The 22,735-nt window shown below is 40.3% G+C and overlaps 2 protein-coding genes and 1 non-coding gene across 3 annotated transcripts; 2 read left to right on the forward strand and 1 right to left on the reverse strand.

Moving 5' to 3' along the window:
* Nucleotides 1-15,785: 15,785 nt before the first annotated feature.
* On the forward strand, nucleotides 15,786-17,540 carry LOC145104476 (uncharacterized). The gene has a single exon (XM_079041714.1). It carries the CDS (start codon nucleotides 15,786-15,788, stop codon nucleotides 17,538-17,540), a length of 1,755 nt encoding a protein of 584 aa, XP_078897840.1.
* On the reverse strand, nucleotides 16,170-16,276 carry LOC145110172 (small nucleolar RNA R71). Its single transcript, XR_013709552.1, has one exon. It is a non-coding gene; the product is annotated as a small nucleolar RNA R71 (small nucleolar RNA).
* Nucleotides 17,541-20,674: 3,134 nt separating the features above from the next.
* On the forward strand, nucleotides 20,675-21,112 carry LOC145104477 (uncharacterized). The gene has a single exon (XM_079041716.1). It carries the CDS (start codon nucleotides 20,675-20,677, stop codon nucleotides 21,110-21,112), a length of 438 nt encoding a protein of 145 aa, XP_078897842.1.
* The last annotated feature ends 1,623 nt before the right edge of the window (nucleotides 21,113-22,735 follow it).

The raw sequence follows: 22,735 nt of genomic DNA on the forward strand, positions 1-22,735 counted from the left end.
GATGGTGAAGGGAAAGATTGATCCACAGTCTCACACCGTCATGTTTCTTAGAGGTGAAGGTCAAAGATGCTTATTTTCTCTGGCTGACAAACATCTATTCTCCAATTCCTGCTTGGAGCACATTCTTGAGCTTATCCATGGGTGTGATCAAAATAGTGAAGCAGACAAGAAGCTGTTCTCATATATGCTTCGGTGGTATATGGCTTTCAGACAAACTCTTCTTGCCCTCATTCAAAAGTTGTTCAAGGTTGTGAAGCAAACTCCTCAACCTCCACCAAAGTGAAGTCTCGCCCCATTTGACGCAAAGGGGGAGATTGTTAGGTCTAGTTGTGTTACGTCCTTGGGCTCGGTCCTTAGCCCAGTTTTGTTATCCGGTTTGGGCCTGTCCAATCGTATTTTTTTTATTAGGGTTTAGTATTTAAGGTGCATGCATGCATCCTTTGCGAGTAGCGCTTTAATTATTATTCTGATCATTGTACTACAAACCCTAGCTCGCCTCTACAGTGGAAGTTCTTTATCGAGCTCTGCTGAGGCGTGACTACATTTGAATCATTAAGCATTACTTGATTCTATATCGTGTTTATTGTGTTTGTTTGCTTTTATTGTTTAGCCTGTTGAAGATCTAATCGATCTAAGAGTTTTTTAACTCATCAAATTTGTTGTTAGAATCATAAATTTCATGTTTGTTGATCTCTGATTTCGAAAAGTCAAACCCAGAAAAAGTCAAATTCGATTTCTATGTGTTGATTCAATGAATTGGATGTTGAAATTGAAAGATATAAGTCATATTTGGGCTATGGATGTCGAAATCAAGGTTGATTTGAGGTCTAATTTCGAAATTGCTTGGGTTGAAGTTCATGATGTCGAAGACAGTTGGTTTGGATGTCGAACTGTATACTGGAAATTGATTTAGGATCGAATATTCTTAGAGTCAAAGTCAAATTTGTTTGTATGGAGAAGTCAATTTTGATGGTCGACGGTTCTATTTTGATGGTCTTATGTGTTCTGATGGTGTGTTGTTTAATGTCGATGGCTATTAACTGAAAGCGAAGTCCATGTAATGAAAGCGGAGTCGATGTCGAGTAGAAAATGTTTGACTTCGAATTGAGAGAATCGATTGGCTTGAGATCGATTGACTTCAAAATGGGAGGATAGATTAGGTATCGACATGGGTAGTTTGGGTTGATTTTGATTTCGAAGCATAGGGGTCGATGGTTGAATACCTTGGTAACGAAAATGAACTAGGAATAAACTCGTTTAGAGTCAATGGTCAGCTGTTGGCTTTTGGTAAAGTCGTAAAGAGGTTGATGGCTATTTGTTGAAATCGAAGCCTTGGAGTCTTTCTTTGATGTCGAGTAGCGATTGATTGACTTTGCTATGGGTCAATCACTTGAGGTCTACGTTGTATGCGTTTCTTCTTGAACGAATCTGAGAAACGAGAAGTGAGAAAGAACACAACATTTTCGATATAAGTCCATGCTCTTTCAACGACATGGCAGAAAAGGTCCAACTTCGAAGTGATGAAAAAAAAAAGTTTGTGAAGTGTGAAGTGTGAAGAAGTTCTCATTTAGTCCCTGATGTTTCGAAATGTTTGCAGAATTTACCCAACTTCGAAAATTGGGATAAAAATTCTGAGAAATGGTGAAATTTACATTTCAGGCCCCTAAAGTTAATGTGGATTGTTACTTTATGCCCAGTTTCTTAATTGGAGTAAAGTTTCGCATCTAAGACTGTTTTTGGCGCAACGGGTCTCTGCATAATTCTGTTATTGGCAGTTTTTATCAAGATTATCGAAATTCTTGCAACTCTCACCCAAAAGTTAAAAATTTTCACAAAATTAGAAATTTTTCATAACTTTTTTGTGATTGTTTTTCCATGCAAATTTTTCGCGGTTTCTTTTTTGGCACGCATCAAGGGGGAGTTTTGTGAAGATTAATCCTCGAGCGCTTCTCAACCTTAGTGGGTTTTATAATTACTAAGGGGGAGAATGAAGAGTGGGTATTCGAAGATTCTCGGGTATTCATTTGCGAATTTTAAGACCGGTATTACTTCGAGGGGGAGTTGGTCTTGATCGCGCGAGCTCATTGGATATCAAAACCGAGACATCCAATCCTAACTTTGAGGGGGAGAATGTTAGGGTGAAAAGTCACTCTTCGATGTCATGTCTGCTTACTCCTTTGTATGTGTGTAATGAGTTGTCTTTCCTTTATAAGGAAGTAAGTGACACTCATTTTATCTAAGGAAGAACCTTAGAGTGATTAGTTTAGAGAGAGAAATATTGCAACCCACTTGTACTCTTTCTAAAAACTAATGAGAGCTTAAACGATTTATTTACTCTTGTGTTCTTCATGTTCATGATTCTTATAATGATTCACTCATGTTCATGATTCTTACAATGATTCACTAGATCTTATCAATTCTGCATATGTCATCATGATTAACACCACTACAATTGGATTTTTGGTATTAAACTTATGATAGTAAACCTTAATTCAAAATGAAAAATTTTATCTGCTTTTTGGGTTGTTACAGTCTCTGTCTTCTGCTTGAGAGACAAAAACTCATGTGCCAATCGCTCCCTCTCAACTGGAGGAACATACTCGTCTTTAAACAGCTCAGTAAATCTCTCCCAAGTCACTGCAACATGCTCTGCAGGAGAATAATTAGTCATCACAAACTTCCACCGGCCCTTCGCTCCCAAACGAAGGTGGTTTAGTGCGAAGCGAACCTTCAGGTTCTCCGGACAAGAACAAGTATAGAAACATCCCTTAACATTAGAGACCCATCTCATCACAACAATCGGGTCCTGGGTCCCGTCAAACTCTAGTGGCTTCGTGTTGCTGAACTCCCAGTACCATAACGAATCACTCTCATGTGGCCTCACAGTAGAAATAGTTGTGGTGGCTGCTGCAGCAGCAGCCTCAGTGACGGTAGCATAACGCTTGTTGAAAGTCTAGATCAGCATGGTCTTGATAGACATGAACATCTTATAGCCTCCCTGATCACCACGACCACTTCAGCAAAAACAATCCTACGGATCTAATCATCACTGGCACTTGGCCTCTCGGGGTTGTTGGAGCCTAAACCTCGGGTAACCGCCATACTAAAACACATACACATAAGGAAACGATCAAAATTAGGCTAAAGCGCATACACAATACACCTACACACTCCAAATAGCCCCTTAGTACCTTAAGATTCCTCCCTAAGCCGCATATGGATTCGGTGCTTTCAGTAGTACGGGCCCAATACTACCTTCCGCACCAACCCATATTTGTCTCAGGTTGTCCTCATAAGACCCTAAGTCACAGAAACTCTAATACCAAAGGGTATCTATACACTCACCTATAATTTCCTCAGAACCACCACTAAGCTCCTAGGTACTCACCTTAGGCCACTACTTAACACCACCCTGTCACACAAAGATCTCCATTATCCTCGTCATTTGCTTCGTGCATGCCAATCATACACAATATATGAGTCGATAGACAGTTAAATAAATGATTATATCTCAACTCCACAACCAAACAAGGAACGGGAAGAAAGGCTAAATCAAGCACTCCAAGACTATAAAATCCTAACTATGTACTGTTATGCGGCATACCCCAAACAAATAACAAGGATAAATTAAATCTTACAGAAGCAGCCACCTAGGCTAAAGGCATCACATATCAAGCAATTTATCACATACTTCCTGAAAGATACCTAGCCAATCATCTAAGCATATAATCAAGTAAGGGTATTTCGGGAAATCACCACTCGGGCTCTAGCTGATTGTACACAACAATTCGACGTGCTTTTTCTATTTAAAATTCTTTACTTCTTTGGAAAATCTTGTTTAAGAAAATCATTTCTTTTGAAAAACTTATCAACTCCTCAGTTTGAGTCCGAACATACCCGAGGGTGTGCCCGAATCCATCAAACCAAGGCACTGATACCAAATTGTAACACCTCAAATTTCAACCAAAATTTTCATTTTTAAATTACTAAAAGCATTGTTCATAAACTCAAGTCATGAGAAATCATGAGTGTCAAATACAAAACGTCACACCAAATATCAGAGTATCCCAAAAGCCACATAAAACATCACCAGCAGGTAAATGTGTACAATCACGCCTTCACCTTCCCGCGATCCTCAGAAGTACCTGAAAACACTTTAAAATCAATACTATAAGCACGAAGCTTAGTGAGTTCCCCAAAATACCACATAACACATAAATATGGCCACATACAGCTATATCGGGTTCGTATCAATCTCAAGCGCATAATGGCCCCGAGCCCAGATCGGCTTCATCGGGTATGTATCAACCCCGAGTCCATAATGACTCCAAACCCAGATCGGCTCCATGCATACAATACAAGCATAACAATAGAAGTCACAAAGACATCATACACAACAACACATGTCACAATACAACAGATACGATCCACTGGTTACACATAATCTACCACACAAGTAAGTATAGTGAGAAGACTCACCTCGCACAAATGACAGATAGATCCCACACCCGAACTGCTGGAACCAGACTGCTAATAAACAAAATAATTAACCCTAATTAATAATTAAGGTCAATAACCCAATTCATAGGTCTAAACTCCTCAACTAAGTCCCAATCGAGGCAAAAGACCATTTTGCCCCTCCTAGGCCCAAGGCCCTCCAATTTTGACCAAAAAGTCAAAAGTCAACAAAGTTAACCCTCTCGGTCCGTACGTGGGGCGTACTCTTCCTATGTGGGGAGTACGTCTCGAATCAGTGAAGTCGGGGACGCTCCTAGCTACACGGGGTGTAGCCAGGAGTACGTCCAGCGTACTCTTCCTGGGCCCAAAACTCCAACTTTTATGTCTGAATCCTTTAAGACACTTATTCTAACTTAAGATCTGACTACTATAAAATGTCTCAGTCCATAAAGTCACTGACTTTAAGCCTTTTCACGGATAGATAGGGATCAAAACACAAAACCTTAACTTTTACGACGCTAAAAGTGACTTAACTCATGCATGAGCCAAAGAAAACGATCAAGAAACCATTTTTATGAATCAAGGCACTCTAAAACACCAAAAAGGACAGCTAATACGCTCTAGGGTATTCCATACCCACAAAGGTCAAACCTTTGGGACACATAACTCAAATTAACCCATTAGTGAGATCTAGAAATAACAACAACAAGGTATGGACTTTATACCTTCAAAAGATGCACAAGGTAAGGTAGTTTCTGGATCCACAAGCTTGTATGCAACACCACCTTCTTCAGTGGCCTTCTTCTTCAACAAGAAAGCAACAAAATCACCAAAAGCTTCAAAATCTTCACACACACAAGGATGAGATTCTAGATTAGGGTTTAGAAGGAGTAGAGGTTGTCTCTGGAAGGTCCAAGGGAGGTATAAGGTTCTTTAAATAAGGGACAAACCCTAAAATTGAGGGTTTAACGTCTGAGCTAGTATGCCCAGCGTACCACATGTACTCCCAGCGTACTAGGGAGAGTCCTATGTTCCAAGTCTCGATCAGGTACGTTGCGCGTACCTCATGTACGCCCAGCGTACGGACTAAAATGCAATAAATATTGACACAAGGACCAAAAATGTAAATACTTGAAAACCGGATGTTACAATTGGTGAGCCCAAATGGAATCACCACGAACTTCTAATGACCATAACGAGTCTGAAACACGGTCTTCTCCACGTCTTCCTCTCTAACCCTCGTATGATGATACCCCGATCTCAAATAGAACTTAGAGAACCAAGATGCACCCTGCAACTGATCGAAGAGGTCATCAATACCTGGAAGTGGGTAATGGTTCTTCATCGTCAACTTGTTCAACTCCCAGTAATCAATGCATAACTGGTGTGAACCATCCTTCTTCTTGACAAACAGAATCGGTGCTCCCCATGGACAACTGCTCGGTCAAATAAATTGCTTGCCCAACAACTCCTGAAGATGAGAGGACAACTCATGCATCTCCGATGGTGCCAATCGGTATGGCGCCTTGGAAATCGAAGCCGCACCTGAACTAAATCAATCCTAAACTCCACCTGCCTCTCAGGAGGCACATCGGGTAACTCCTCTAGGAACACATCTATAAACTTTCTCACAATAGGCACATCTAAAACTGAAACCTCCTTCCTATCCCGTGTGTCAACCACTTATGCAAGATAAGCCATACACCTGTGTTGCAGATACTACCGAGCCCTAACAGCAGAACAAAAGGCTAATACAATCCCGATACCCACTCCATAAATAACTAGTTCTCACCCACTTGGGGTTCGAACTACTACCCGATGACCCTCGTAGTCAATCATAGCACCAAAATTGCTCAACCAATCCATCCCTACTAACATGCACACATCCCCCATGGGAATAGGAATCAAATCAAACGGATAAGGCACCCCAAAAATCTCCAAGACAACCCTGATAAACACTCAATGCTGAAACCATGTGTTCGTTAGCAATAGAAACCCATAATGGACACTCCAACTATCCAAGAGTAATATCGAAACCCTTACTGAAGGACTGAAATACAAAAGACCGACTCGTACCCAAGTCAAATAACACAAGAGCAGGCAAGGAGTTCACTAAGAAGGTACCTAACAGGAATACAATCATAAGCATACAATACAATATATTGACAGAAAAATAAATAGAAATATACCAGTAACGACGTTTGGCGTTGCCCTGGCCTCCACTGTCGTAAGCTAGAAAGCAAAACCCCGTGCCCTTGGGGGATCCATCCTACCCTGGCGTCCATCCATGATCCTAGGAGTAGTAGTGGTCGGTTCCTGCACAGGCCTGGCGGCGAGTAAGGGAAAATGGGCCTTCATATGTCCCACCTACTCGCAATGGTAACAAATCCTGGGACCCATAGGCAGGTCCTGCTCACGGAAATCCCTTGCATAGTACCCCTCCTTTCCATATTTATGGAAACCAGAAGAAGTAGATCGAAAAACCCCCATCATGAACCTTGCCACACTTTCCACAAGTGCAACCCCTCGGACCTCCTGATCGCGACTCAATGGGTTTGAACCACTTCACCTCAGGATGGGACTGAACCGGAGCCTGATGCTACTCCCTCGTATGTGTCTTAATCTCAATATCTCTCCTCCTCACGGCCTCCAGGAGCTCAACGAGGATACCGTATCGCTGGGTAGACACAAACTGTCGAATATCTGTCTTAAGCATGATCAAGTACCGAGTCATCTGAGCCTGTTCCGAAGCAGCAAACTCAGGGCAGAAGAGAGCCCTCTCAGTAAACATCTTGATGATCTTCGTCACCGTCTTCGAAGTCAATCTCAAATCCAATTACTCCTAATCCAATCGATCTCTCTCCACTAAAGGAATGTATCTCGTACGTAACATCTTCGAGAACTGCTCCCGAGTAACAGCAGCTCTCTGCACATGAGTGTAAGCACTAGTCACCAATCTCCACCAATCCTTCACCCCTAACCTGAGAAGGTTCAAGGCGCACTTGACCTTCTGGTCATCTGGACAAGAACATGTGAAGAAACAACCATCCATATCAGACACCCATATCATCGCCACAATCAAGTCCTTGACTCCACCAAATTTTGAGGGCTTCGTATTGTTGAAGTCCCAGTACTGGAAAACTCTCTCCCCACGAACCCCTGCGGAAACAACAGCCGTGATAGCTACAACAACATCATCCTCAGAAAGTGCAGCATATCAATCATCGAAGAGCTCAATCATGGCGGTCTTGACAGACCCAAACAACTCCGGATTCGATCCCTGGGCAGCAATAGCCACCTCAATGATAATTATCTCACGTATCTGATCATTAGACGACCGTGGCCTATCATGGCCACTCGCTCAAGATCCAGAACCAGATCCTCTCGTAAACACCATACTAAAAATAAACTAGAATATATCAGAAATGCCACTATTCATACCGTCATAACCATTCCAGACAGACAAAATCCTTGGGGTTTGTGACTTACCTACTACGCATACGGGTCATGTGCTTCCAGTAGTACGAGCCCATACTACCTTCCACACCTACCTATATTTGTCTCAAAGGATCACCATAAACTGCATAAACTAGTACACAACTAGGATACGCATACATCCTATCCTCACTTTAATGAGAGTGGCTAGACATTCCTCACATGGTCGACTGCTCACATATATACTCATTCATGAAACTTCCACCCACCCTACAACCACTCGTGTATGCTAATCATACATAACATTGGATCCTATAGATAGTTGAATACTTGATTCTACCCTAAGATCATAACCAGACAAGGCATAGGAAGTAAAGCCAAATCAAACATTCTCAGGCTATAGAATCTTAGTTATATACATGTATGATGCACACACTAAGAAACTATAGTAATGATGTCAATTTCATAAAAGAAATCCTCCTAGGCTATCAGGCATCATACATCAAGCAATTCTATCATGCAATTCCTGAAGATCCTTAACATATCACTAGCATGTAGTTTTATCATAATCATCATGAACTAATAACAGTCTGGGCAACTTGGGGTATACTTTCTGCTCTGGTTGATAGTACACATCGCATCCTTCTATGATTACTTTTGAAAACAAATTATTTTAAAGCAGGTTTGAAAACAATTTTGGAAATTATTTTCAAAACCTTTACAGATCCTTAGTTTAAGTCTGGATTCACACAAATGCTCATCTAATTCCCTCAAACCAAAGCTCTGATACCAACTTGTAATATCCCAAAAACATGATAAAAATTTTCATTTTTAATTTAAAGGAAATCATTGTATTCAAGCAAACCCATATCAAAATCAAGTATCAGAATATAAATATTCCAAAAATCAATGTATCATAAATAATTAAAACATAGCACCGAAGGATGTGTACGATCACGCCTTCGCCTTGCCCCGATCCTCTGAAGTACCAGAAACATAAACTTAAACCGTAAGCAAAAGCTTAGTGAGTTCCCTCAAAGTAGCACACACAACCATACAAATAACAACATGCATACATGAGCCTTCAGCATGACTGGATTGTCGCACCGGGCCTACAACCTATCTAGACCGCTCTTCGAGCCTTCCGCATGACTAGATTGCCGCACAGGGCCTACAACCTATCTAGACCGCTCTTCGGGCTTTCGGCCTGACTGGACCGCCTTGCAGGCCTTCAGTCTATCCGGACCACCCTGGGTATCTTGGCCTTCAGCACAAAGCAGGACCGCCTCAACCCAACCGACCATGTCACATCAACATATATCATAACAATCAATAACCAGCAAATACATGTACTCATACAGGTTTACCAGTCTAACACATATCCAACAATACAGGTAATCATACATTTCTACCAGTCTAACGTGTATAAATAATCATCAGGTAATCATACAGATCTACCGCATACTCAGCATGACATCTATCAATATACCAGGATATCAAATCCAGTGGGCCAGCCTTTGTACCTTCGACCCACAAGTACACTGAGGAAAACATACCTCTCATTTTGAAAAGATCGTTGAACAGAACATAGCTCTGAATATCAGCTCAACTGATCACATACTCATTGGAACATGACCAATCTTAACTTATAATCAAAATACCCAAAATAGCCTTAGGTCAAACCTTGGTCAAAGTCAAAAGTCAAAAAGTCAATTGGGTCAACTTAGCTGAGTACGCTACACGTACTCAGCCTATACGCGGGGCGTACTCGGGCATTGGCCAAAAGTGGGGGTTTGACTGCGTGCGCACATCAAACCACTTGGTACACCCAGCGTACACACCTGACTCTTTTCCATATCATTAAGAGCTTAATGCTTAAGCCCTTACGTCCAAATTATAGATCTAGACCCCAAATGTTATCCTTGACCATAAAGTTTCTATCTTTATGGTCTTGCATGGCCATTAAGTGCTAAATACCAAAAACCCTAACCTCTTAACCCATTAAGACATCCAAACTCATGCATGGAACGAAAATAATGACCAAGACCACATTTTTATGCTTATAAACACTTCAAAACGTCTGAAAGTACAGCTTACATGGATTGGAGTAGCTCCTACTCAAAATACCAAACTAATGGGACCAAAAGAACACAAACTTCATGGCCAAACTAGATCTAAACATAACTTCATCAAGTTTAGAGCTTTTTACCTTCAAATAGTGTCCAAAGATGGTGTAATCTGGGATCCAAGGTGCTCCACACTTCTAGGGTGATATCTTCTTCTTCCTTCCTCCTTCAACTTCACCAAAATACATACACACACTAAGCTCAAAATGTCCTAAAAAGGGATTAAGGGTTGCTAGAGGGTCGAAATGGGGCTGGAGGCTGATGAAGGGAAGGAGACTTGGGACATTAAGATGTTTAAATAGGGTCCAAACTCTAAAAATTAGGGTTTGGGATCCTGCCACATACGCCATGCGTACGCTATGTACGCTCAGCGTACGTGCCCCACGCCCAAAAATTACAAAAATGCCACTATGGGCCATTTTGCAACAACCTTCACACAAAGGGTACAAGTGCAATTGATTTTCATACTTGGGGTTAAAAACGGAAATGCCTCGATATTAAGGTGTTATAAACAATGTATGCTATGAAAAAATAGATTAGATGGTAAAGCAAGAGAAAGATGAGAAAAGAAAGAAAGAGATTTATGTTTTATAGGTTCAGGTAGAAATTATAGCGATCGTGGTACTAGAAGAGAAGGCAGGAGCACAAGGACAAGAAATAGATAGTAGGATACAATTTGTCTATTTCCTTATTGTTCATTGTTGGTAGTAGATTTTTATTGTAAAACGTGATTAACCTGAGATTTAAAGTGTTTTAATTTTAGCAGAATTCTACATCGTTAGATAAACATATGATAATTCCTTTAGATTTATGTATAGAAAATTCGGTTCGTTACAATTGATACTAGAGCCATAGTTTAAGTGAATTAGGTTTGGTATGTTTATTCCTAATTTTAAATATGGAAGATAGATGAGAAACAACGATCGTGAGTTGGTGTTGTGATAAACCATGATAAGAGATGTGAGGTACACGGATGAAGATATGTGAAGATAAATAACCTGAAGCATATGAGTTTAGTAGATTGACTAACCAAGAGAGTTTGGGTCTAGAATGCAAAGAAAGAGAGAAAGGTTATTTTGTGAAATGACAAGAATGAACTCTCATCTAGTTAAAGAGATGCTAAAAGTATGTAAAAAAATGGTTTTACACATAATGGGTCGGTTCGGTTTTTCGACGGGTTTAAATATAACCCAACCTAAAACAAAAACCAAAATTTGCGATTCTTGATTTTAGAACCAAACCCGACGGTTTCTGTTTGGTTCAGTTTCATCGTTTTTTTAGTTTCTCGGTTTCCGAGTTCTGTTTTGCTCACCCCTAATAATGATTATCATTGGGATAATGTCCTATAAAATTTACCATATTCTCTTGTGCACTATATAATCTTTTCCTCTACACTTTATCGTTATCAAATATGTAATCGATCGACCTCTATTATATTATGAAAGAAATATGGACATTAGACTTACATATGGCCCCCTCCGCCGCAGACCAAGCATCTTAACTTATTTTAAAATATATATAACTTACAATATCTTATTTAATTAATGAAATTCTTGTGCAACATATGGGGATTCACTAGTTCCTAAAAGATATCTAGCCTATCATCTAACATGCACTTCTATCAGCTCGAAAACAACTCGTCAAAGCATATAATCAAGTAAGGGTATTTTTGGAAATCCCCGCTCGGGATCTAGCTGATTGTACACACCACTTCGACCTGCTTTTTCTCTTTAAAATTATTTACTTCTTTGGAAAATCTTGTTTAAGAAAATTGTCTCTTTTGAAAAACTTATCAACTCCTCAGTTTGAGTCCAGACATACCCGAGGGTGTGCCCGAATCCCTCAAACCAAGGCTCTGATACCAAATTGTAGCACCTCAAATTTCAACCAAAATTTTCATTTTTAAATTACTAAAAGCATTGTTCATAAAGTCAAATCATGAGAAATCATGAGTATCAATTACAAAACGTCACACAAAATATTAGAGTATCCCAAAATCCACATAAAACATCACCAGCAGGAGAATGTGTACAATCACGCCTTCGCCTTCTCGCGATCCTCAGAAGTACCTGAAAACGCGTTAAAATCAATACTATAAGCACGAAGCTTAGTGAGTTCCCCAAATACCACATAACACATAAAGATGGCCACACATGGCTATATCGGGTCCGTATCAACCTCGAGCCTATAATGGCCCCGAGCCTAGATCGGCTCCATCGGGTCCGTATCAACCCCGAGTCCATAATGACTCCGAGCCCAGATCGGCTCCATGTATACAATATAAGCATAACAGTATAAGTCACAAAGACATCATACATAGCAGCACATGTCACAGTACAACAGATAAGACCCACTGGTCAAACATAATCTACCACACAGGTAAGTATAGTGAGAAGACTCACCTCCCTCAACTGACAAATATATCCCACACCCGAACTGTCGGAACTAGACTCCGCCTACTAAACACAATAATTAACCCTAATTAATAATTAAGGTCAATAACACAATTCATAGGTACAAGCTCCTCAACTAAGTCCCAATTGAGTCAAAAGACCATTTTGCCCCTCCTAGGTCAAGGCCCTCTAAGTTTGACAAAAAAGTCAAAAGTGAACAAAGTCAAACATCTCGGTCCGTACGTGGGCGTACTCTTGCTATGTGGGGTGTACGTCTCAAATGAGTGAAGTGGGGGATGGTTCTGGCTACACGCGGGGTAGCCAAGAGCATGCCCAACGTACTTTGCCTGGTCCCAAAACTCCAATTTTTATGTCTTAATCCTTTAAGACACTTATTCCAACTTCAGATCTGACTACTATAAAATGTATTAACACATAAATTCACTGACTTTAAGCCTTTGCATGGCTATATAGGGCTCAAAACACAAAACCTTAACTTTTACAACACTTAAACATCACTTAACTCATGCATGAGCCAAAACAAACGATCAAGCAACCATTTTTATGAATCAAGGCACTCTAAAACACCAAAAAGGACAACCAATATGATATGGGGTATTCCATACCAAAAAAGGTCCAACCTTTGGGACAAATAACTCAAATTAACCCATTAGTGAGATCTAGAAAGATCAACAACAAGGTATGAACTTTATACCTTCAAAAGAGGCACAAAGTGAAGTAGTTTCTGGATCCACAAGCTTGCATGCCACACCACCTTCTTCAATGGCGTTCTTCTTCAACAAGAAAGCACCAAAAGCTTCAAAATCTTCACACACAAGGATAAGACTCGAGATTTCGGTTTGGAAGGAGTGTAGGTTGTCTCTGGAAGGTCCAAGGGAGGTATAAGGTTGTTTAAATGGGGGGAAAACCCTTAAATTTAGGGTTTAAGAGCTAGTACGCCCGACGTACCACATGCACACCTAATGTACTATGGAGAGTCCTGTGTTCCAAGTCTAGATCAGGTACGCTGCGCGTACCTCATGTACGCCCAACGTACAGACTAAAATGCAATAAATATTGACACAAGGACCAAAAATGTAAATACCTAAAAACCGGATGTTACAATTAGTGAGCCCAAATGGCATCACCACGAACTTGTAATGACCATAAAGAGTCTGAAACACAGTCTTCTCCACGTCCTCATCCCTAACCCTCATCTGATGATACCCCGATCTCAAATCGAACTTGGAGAACCAAGATGCACCCTGCAACTGATTGAAGAGGTCATCAATCCGTGGAAGTGGTTAATGGTTCTTCACCGTCAACTTGTTCAACTCCCGGTAATCAATGCACAACCAGTGTGAACCATCCTTCTTCTTGACAAACAGAATCGGTGCTCCCCATGGAGAACTACTCAGTCTAATAAATTGATTGCCCAACAACTCCTGAAGATGAGAGGACAACTCATGCATCTCCGGTGGTGCCAATCGATATGGCGCCGTGGCAATCGGAGCAGCACATGGAACCAAATCGATCCTGAACTCCACCTGCCTCTCAGGAGGCACACCAGGTAACTTCTCTAGGAACACATCAACAAACTCTCTCACAATAGGCACATCTGAAACTAAAACCTCCTTCCTATCTCGGGTGTCAACCACATACGCAAGATAACCCATACACATGTGCTGCAGTTACTGCCAAGCCTTGGCAGCAGAAAAAAAGGTTGATCCAATTCTGGTACCCTCTCCATAAATAACCATTTCTCCCCCACTTGGGGTTCGAACTACTACTCACTGACCCTCACAGTCAATCATAACACCAAACTTGCTCAACCAATCCATTCCTACTATCACGCACACATCCCCATGGGAATAGGAATCAAATCAAACGGATAAGGCACCCCAAAAATCTCCAAGGCAACCCTGATAAACACTCGATGCAGAAACCCTGTGTTCGTTAGTGATAAAAACCCACAATGGACACTCCAACTATCCAAGAGTCATACCGAAGCCCTTACTGAAGGACTGAAATAAAAAAGACCGACTCGTACCCGAGTCAAATAACACAAGAGCAGGCAAGGAGTTCACTAAGAAGGTACCTAATAGGAATACAATCATAAGCATACAATTCAATATCTTGACAGAAAAATAAATAGAAAAATACCAGTAACAACCTTTGGTGCCGCCCTGACCTCCACTTTCGTAAGCTGGAAAGCACAACCCCGAGCCCTTGGGGGCTCCGTCCTACCCTAGCGTCCATTCGTGATCCTAGGAGTAGCAGTGGCCAGTGCCTACATAGGCCTGGTGGAAAGTAAGGGAAAATAGGCCTTCATATGGCCCACCTACTTGCAATGGTAACAAATCCTGCCCTGCTGACTGCAATCCCTTGCATAGTACCCCTCCTTGCCACATTTTTGGTAAACAGAAGAAGTGGATCGAAAAGCCCCCATCATGAACCTTGCCACACTTTCCACAAGTGAAACCCCTCAGACCTCCTAATCGCGACTCGGTGGGTTTTTAGTTTGCTTAGTTGTTAGTTAGTTCAGTATTAGTTAAACTTAGTTGATTTTTGTTTGCTTAGTTGTTAGTTAGTTCAGTATTAGTTAAGTACTTAAGTTTCTAGTCTTGCAAAACTAGAGAAAACCCTTTCTTTTATTGCTTGTTTTTAGATAATATTGGTAATTAGTTTAATTGTTGTTCCCTGTGTTCGATACCCTTCTTGCTAAACTATACCACCAATCGACAGGTACACTGCCTTTTGTGTGTCTAATTTATATTAAAAAGTAGGATTAAAACTAGTGCATTCCACACACATCAAGTTTTTTGGCGCCGTTGCCGGGGAACGGTTCTAAAATTAATTTTAATTGCTAGTGTTATCAATCATTTGTGTAAGATTTTCTTGCACAAAGTTACTGCTTTAGGAACAGTTTTAATTAGATTTAAGTTTTAGTTTCTTTTCTTTTAGAAATTTCGTTTTAAATTTTTTCTGTTTTACCCTTGAACTCGCCGAGTCCATTCGCACCGACTCGACGAGTTCAAGGCAATTTATCAGTTTCGTTTTTCAGTTATTTTTTTCTTTTTACGCGTGTTTTTCTGTCTCTTGCAGATTGCTTATGACCTGTGGATCAAATTCATCCTTGATTCCATCAATTGAAAACCCGGAATCATCATTTCACAAGAACAAGGACAAGACCGAAGAAGATACTCCAAAGAAGTCGCCTTTTAAGAGTCTTAGATCGGTTTTTGGCAAGAAGAAGGGAAAGAAAGTGGGGGGATCCAGCAACACGAACAAAGACACCTAGTATGAGACCGAGAAGGAGGAAAGTGTTACCGATTTTGAAGAGAGTGATCACGAAGAAGAACCCGACAACACCATGGCCGACATTGCCGACCTCTCGATGGAGGCATACAAAAAGAGGATTCGATACGTCATCGGTCTGGGGCTTGTGCAACCCGCCATACCCGCCACTGCCACGTTTGAACTTAATGGCCACATCCTTACGACATTGAAGGAGATTCCTTTCACCGGAAAGGATTATGAAGATGCATACAAGCATGTTGATGAAATTAACGACATCGCCGACTACTTCAACATTCCAAATGTACCTAGAGAGACGGTGCTATTGAGGATGCTCCCTGTTACTTTTAAAGGGGCTGCAAAGGATTTGCTAAAAGCACTACCACCGGGGGAGATTACTACATGGGCTAAGATGCGTGAGGAGTTTCTGGAACAATTTTGCCCGCCATCTAAAATTGCTAAACTCAAGAAGGTCATTACCAATTTTGAGCAACAAGCGGGAGAGTCTTTATTCGAAGCATGGGAGCGCTACAAAGGTCTACTAAGCAATTGCCCACAAAATGACCTAAATGTGCAACAAGAAGTATCAACCTTTTATGATGGAGTAAATGTCACCACTAGACAACTACTAGACTCTCAAGGCCCATTAACGAAGAAAAATCTGACTGAAGTGAAAAGACTCATTGAAAAATTCTCTAAGCACTCTAGAGAATATCATAATCCAAGACATGACTCGACTCGAGGGGTGGTAAACTCTGTGAATGATAGCATGGTAGCTGTGATGGCCAAATTGGAGAGTATGGAGCGAAGGATGACTAAGATGGACCAATCCATCCATGCCATAAGAGTGGGGTGTGAAAATTGTAGCGGGCCTCACCTTACAAAGGATTGCGATCTTGACGAGAATGGGAACAGGAAAGCGCAAGTATGTTACTCGAGTGGCGATAAATACGATGAAGATTGGCGAAAACCAAAGAAAGAATGGCTACCTTATGATGAGTACAAAAAGGCTAAGGAGGAGAAATATAAAATGAAGACAAGAGGTTTCTTTCAAAAAGAGGAACCAGTACAAGAGAAGAAGCTAGACTTTGAAGATATGCTCACAAGACTTGCAGTTGCGTCCGAGAAACAACACAACGAAACCGATGCTACAATGAGAGAACAACAACTCATGATGAAAGATCAACAATCTTTGATGAGAAATCAGCAAGCTTCCATCCTCAACATTGAAAAACAGCTAGGCCAACTTGCACTACAAATAAACGAGAGACAACCGGGTGCGCTTCCTAGTAATACCAAAAACAATCCGAAGGGCGCACATATAAACATCGTAATAACTAGGAGCGGGAAGATTATTACTCCTCTGACCCCTATTCATAAGGAAGATCTGAAAAGGGTGCAAGAGGAAGAGTCTAAAAACCAAAAATCGCAAAAACCCGATGCGACTCGCCGAGTCGAAGACATGGACTCGACGAGTCCCCCGCCTGAACAGAATAATAAGCCTCCTGTTAAACCATATCAGCCTCCATTGCTATTTCCAGGACGAGCTAAACAAGATAAGAATGATATTGATTATCAAAAATTTATGGAACACATCAAAGCCCTTCAAATCAATATGCCCTTCATCGAGGCGGTTGCACAAATGCCTAAGTATGCCAAGTTCTTAAAGGAGCTTCTTACAAATAGGAAGAATATGGAAGAGGTGCAGAAGGTGGTTCTAAATGAAAATTGTTCAGCCGCCGTGTTGAACAAATTACCTAAGAAGAAAGGTGGCCCGGGTAGTTTGACCTTGCCTTGCCAATTCGGGAATTTATCAACTATCCATGCTTAATGCTAATTCAGGGGCAAGTGTTAACCTCATGCCATACTCATTCTTCAAGAAATTAGACCTTCCGGAACCAAGGCCAATTCGAATGGAAATTCACTTGCCTAATAAAACGGTGACATTTCCGAGGGGGATATGCGAGGACCTATTAGTAAAAGTTGACAAATTCGTGTTTCCCGCAGACTTCATAGTGTTAGACATGGAAGCAGACCCTCAAGTCCCGATTATACTTGGAAGACCCTTCCTTAACACTACGAGTGGTATAGTAGATATGAGAGATTCAAAATTTACCCTTCGGGTGGGGGAAGAATCAGTTACATTTGGAATAGATCAAGCCATGAAGCATGCAAGGTGTAGTGATGACACGGCGTTCTTGGTTGATATGTTGGAAGAATTAATGGAAGAGTGGGAGGAAGACAAACCAAGCAAGTCTACCATTACTTTTGAAGATGAATTTGATGTTGAAAGAGATCTGATGGAGATAGAGAGACTGCTTGAAGAAGCTGAATATAACGAATTAAACAGAAGTGCTGGAAGCCCGACTCGCCGAGTAGCATCCTCTGACTCGACGAGTCCGTCTGAAAAAACGTAACCAGACACGAATTTTGCCATGGACTCGACGAGTCCCCTCACGGGACTCGACGTTTTTAGCATGCAAAACACGAAATCAAAGATGAAAATTCTACCTAATCATCTGGAGTATGCATTTCTTGAAGAAGGTGAACAAAAACCTATAATTATAGCTTCTGACCTTACTAAATCTGAAAAAGAAGAGTTAGTCCGAGTTCTAAAAAAGAGAAAGAATGCTATTGCATGGAACATTGCCGACATTAAAGGGATTAGCCCTTCTTATTGTTCCCACAAGATCAACCTAGAAGAAGGAGCAAAGTCGGTAGTGCAACATCAAAGGCGATTGAACTCGAACATGCAAGAAGTGGTAAAGAAGGAGGTGGTCAAGCTTTTGGATGCAGGGATCATATATTCTATTTCCGATAGTCCATGGGTTATTCCCATTCAAGTGGTGCCTAAGAAAGGAGGGATGACCGTTGTCACAAACGAGAAGAATGAGCTCATACCATCCCGAACGGTAACCGGTTGGCGAGTGTGCATCGATTATTGGAAGTTAAACGATGCCACTCGTAAAGACCATTTTCCCCTTCCTTTTATTGATCAAATGATTGAACGATTATCTGGCCATATTTACTATTGTTTCTTAGACGGATTTTCGGGTTATTTTCAAATTCTCATAGATCCAATTGACCAAGAAAAGACTACTTTCACTTGCCCAAGTGGGACTTTTGCCTATCGTCGCATGCCTTTTGGGTTATGCAATGCGCCCGCGACCTTTCAAAGATGCATGACGGCAATATTCCATGACATGATAGAGAAGTTTATGGAAGTATTTATGGATGACTTTTCTATCTTTGGCTCCTCATTTCATGATTGTCTCGCTAACCTTGACTTGATGTTTGCTAGGTGTGAAAAGACTGATCTAGTCTTAAATTGGGAAAAATGTCACTTTATGGTTAAAGAGGGCATAGTCTTAGGTCATAAAGTATCCAAGGCGGGAATTGAGGTGGATCGGGAAAAAATTGATACAATTACTAAATTACCCCCACCAACTAATGTGAAGGGCATTAGGAGTTTTTTAGGACACACGGGTTTTTACCGCCGTTTTATAAAGGATTTTTCAAAAATTACTAAACCTCTAACTCAATTACTTTTAAAAGATGCACCTTTTAATTTTTATAAAGAGTGTTTAACTGCATTTGAAGTTTTAAAAGAAAAGTTAACTAATACCCCGATCATTGTCGCCACGATTTGGAACCTGCCCTTTGAAATAATGTGTGATACAAGCGACTGCTTTAGGAGCCGTGCTTGGCCAAAGGGTTGATAAGCACTTTCGACCCATGTATTATGACAGCAAGACATTAAATCCCGCCCAAGAAAATTACACCACAACCGAAAAGGAATTATTAGCTGTGGTGTATGCTTTTGACAAATTTCGCCCTTATCTTATTTTATCTAAAACTACTATTTTCACTGACCACTCTGCTATTAAGTACTTGTTTGCCAAGCAGGATGCAAAGCCAAGATTGATCCGATGGGTACTCTTACTACAAGAATTTGACATCGAGATCAAGGATAAAAAGGGAATGGAGAATGTAGCTGTTGACCATCTTTCTAGGTTAGAAAATCCAGAAAGGGAATATATTAGATAATATGGGTATTGAAGTTAGCTTCCCGGAAGAATGCTTGATGTTGGTCGTGGATGAAGAACCATGGTATGCAGACATTGCAAATTACTTGGTTGGCGACTACCTTCGAAAATGCCTTACTCATCAACAAAAGAAGAAGCTCTTCTCAGAAATTAAATATTATTTCTAGGATGAGCCATATCTTTTTAGGAGTTGTGCAGATGGGATCATCAGAAGATGCGTGTTTGGCAAGGAAAGTCGGGACATCTTAGAGCATTGTCACAATGGACCTGCAGGAGGACATCACGGGTGCAATACACTTCTAAAAAGGTATTTGATGTGGGGTTCTATTGGCCTACTGTCTTTAGAGATGTTGCTACCTACATAAGGGAATGTGATGCTTGCCAAAGAATGGGTAATATATCGGCAATGAATGAAATGCACCAAGTGAATATTCAAGTTTGTGAAATCTTTGATGTGTGGGGTGTAGATTTCATGGGACCATTTCCTTCATCCAAAGGCAACAAATACATACTAGTGGCGGTGGATTATGTGTCAAAGTGGACAGAAGCGCAAGCATTACCAACCAATGATGTGAGGGTTATGGTCAAATTTTTAATGAAATTATTCTCAAGATGTGGGGTACCTAAGGCATTAATTAGTGATAGGGGAACCCACTTTGTTAATGATCAACTAGCAAGAGTGTTGCAAAAATATGGTGTACGCCATAGATTTTCAACACCTGACCATCCATAATCAAATGGGCAAACCAAAATTACGAATAGGGCACTTAAACGAATATTGGAGAAATCGGTGGGGAATAATAGAAAAGATTGGGCAGACGAATTGGATGATGCGCTTTAGGCATTTAGGACCGCATTCAAGACATCCATTGGAACCACACCCTATAGGCTAGTATATGGTAAGAATTGTCATTTACCTATGGAACTTGAACACAAAGCTTATTGGGCTTTGAAGACATGTAATTTTGAGCCAGATGAGTTGCGTACAAATCGAATTTTGCAAATGAATGCGTTGGAAGAATTGAGGAATGAGTCTTATACTAACTCATTAATTTATAAGGACAAGACCAAAATATGGCATGATGCAAGGTTGAAGGATAATAAGGAGTTTGAGGAAGGGCAAAAAGTTCTATTGTACAATTCAAGACTAAAGCTCTTTCCGGGAAAATTACGCACTCGTTGGACCGGGCCTTTTACAATAAAACATGTCTACCCTTATGGAGTAATTGAGCTATGGGGCAAAGACAGGTCAAGCTTTAAGGTTAATGGGCATCGGGTGAAGAGATATGAAGAAGGAATGCCAAGGGATGAGAGACTTGAGGAACGACTAGATTTAGAGGAAGCCATTGAAACGTAGAGTGGGAAGGAGTCCAGCTAACGTCTCCTCAAAAAGAAGCGCTTTCGGGAGACAATCCGAATTCTAGAGTTTGCTTTCTTTTTATTTTTCGTTTTGCTTGATTTAATTTTATTTTGATATGTTCGGTTAAAGATACTTTTTATTTTGTTTTGTTTGTTTTATTTTGAACTTATGGTAGGTAGGATTATGTAGGATGTTTTTGTTTTCTATCACTTGTGTTTGCTTTGATCTTTTCAGTTTGAGGCTTAGGATTGCATGTGAGTGTATAGAGTCAAGGCTAACCAAGCAAGAAGTCGAGTCTAAGAAAGAGAGAAAACGAAGTTTTGAGTCAAGTTATGAGTACGATTGATAGAAGAATTATAGAGTATTTATTTACTAAAGAGAAATGAGGGAAAGTATTAGTTTATATTACCCCAATACATCAGAAACGGACCTGGGCAGAATACAAATTTTTCCACACAGCGGTCTACTCGACGAGTCCATGTGAAATTTCACGACTTTTTTGCCAGTCACGCTACAACTCGGCGAGTCAACATATCTACTCGACGAGTCACTCGTTAATTATATTTTCAAGTTCATAATTTGACCACATTTGATACAGGCATTGGTTCTTTTTTGAAGATCATTTTCCGAGCATTTCCAAGAGTTTTTTTCCTTATAATTGGAGCTGTACCACACGAGATTTTGACACCCAAGGCATGGATGAGTTGTTCCAATGCCTAAAGTCAATTGAAGATGAAGCTAAATTGAAGAAGATCACCCTCGCCACTACTATTCCAGGGGAGTTTGTTCCAATTCTCTCTTTACTTTTATGTTCTTTAATTGTTATAATATGCAATGGGGACATTGCATAGGGGTTGGTTACATTAGTTGAAATTTTAGAAATTTTGAAAATTTTAGTTAATTTTGAAAATTTTGCATTAAAATTGCTAGAGCAAATTTAGAAAATTTTGGTAAAGCAATTAGGAATCATTCTAGTATTATGTTTGATGATTTTATGAAGACCCAAATGTTTAGTTGAGCCTCTACATGTTATAATGCATTTGTGGCCCCCTTTATTCTAGTGAAATCATGGGACAAAAACACAACCTCGCTTAGTTTGAGGGACGTAATATGTTTAGCATCGTGTACTTGAAATGTATCCAGGAAAACTAATATCTTTAACCAATAAAGGTTGAAGTTGAGCGCCCCTGCTTAAGCATGTAGGTTTTGAGTGAAAAAAAAAGTGAGTTACATGTGAAAAAAAAGAGGGAATTACAAGAAAAGTTGTAAGAATTTTGGAGCAATCAAACTGAAGATCAAAAGATCAAAATTCCGAAGATTCAAAAAGTTGAAGATACCAAAAATTAAAAAAGGTGGTGAATTCAAAGAAATCAAAGATCAAATATCAAAGAAGTGAAGAATTCCAAATAAGCTCTATAGTGGTATCAAAAAGTTGTAATTTTATAGATTATGTATTCTTGGGTTTCTTGACCAAAAATACTTTGAGGTTAGGAAGTTTTATGCGGATGGATTCGGAGGGATGCATAAAATGAGCTTTGTTCAAAAGAAGTGGGTGAGTGTTTATGAGGATTGTAAGTATTTAGAATTAAGGGGGGTCCTTAGGAAAAATTTTAGACACAA

The sequence above is a fragment of the Lactuca virosa genome, chromosome 4 (genome assembly GCF_052849685.1).
Source record: "Lactuca virosa cultivar CGN04683 chromosome 4, Lactuca_virosa_CGN04683_v6, whole genome shotgun sequence".
Lineage (NCBI taxonomy): Eukaryota > Viridiplantae > Streptophyta > Magnoliopsida > Asterales > Asteraceae > Lactuca > Lactuca virosa.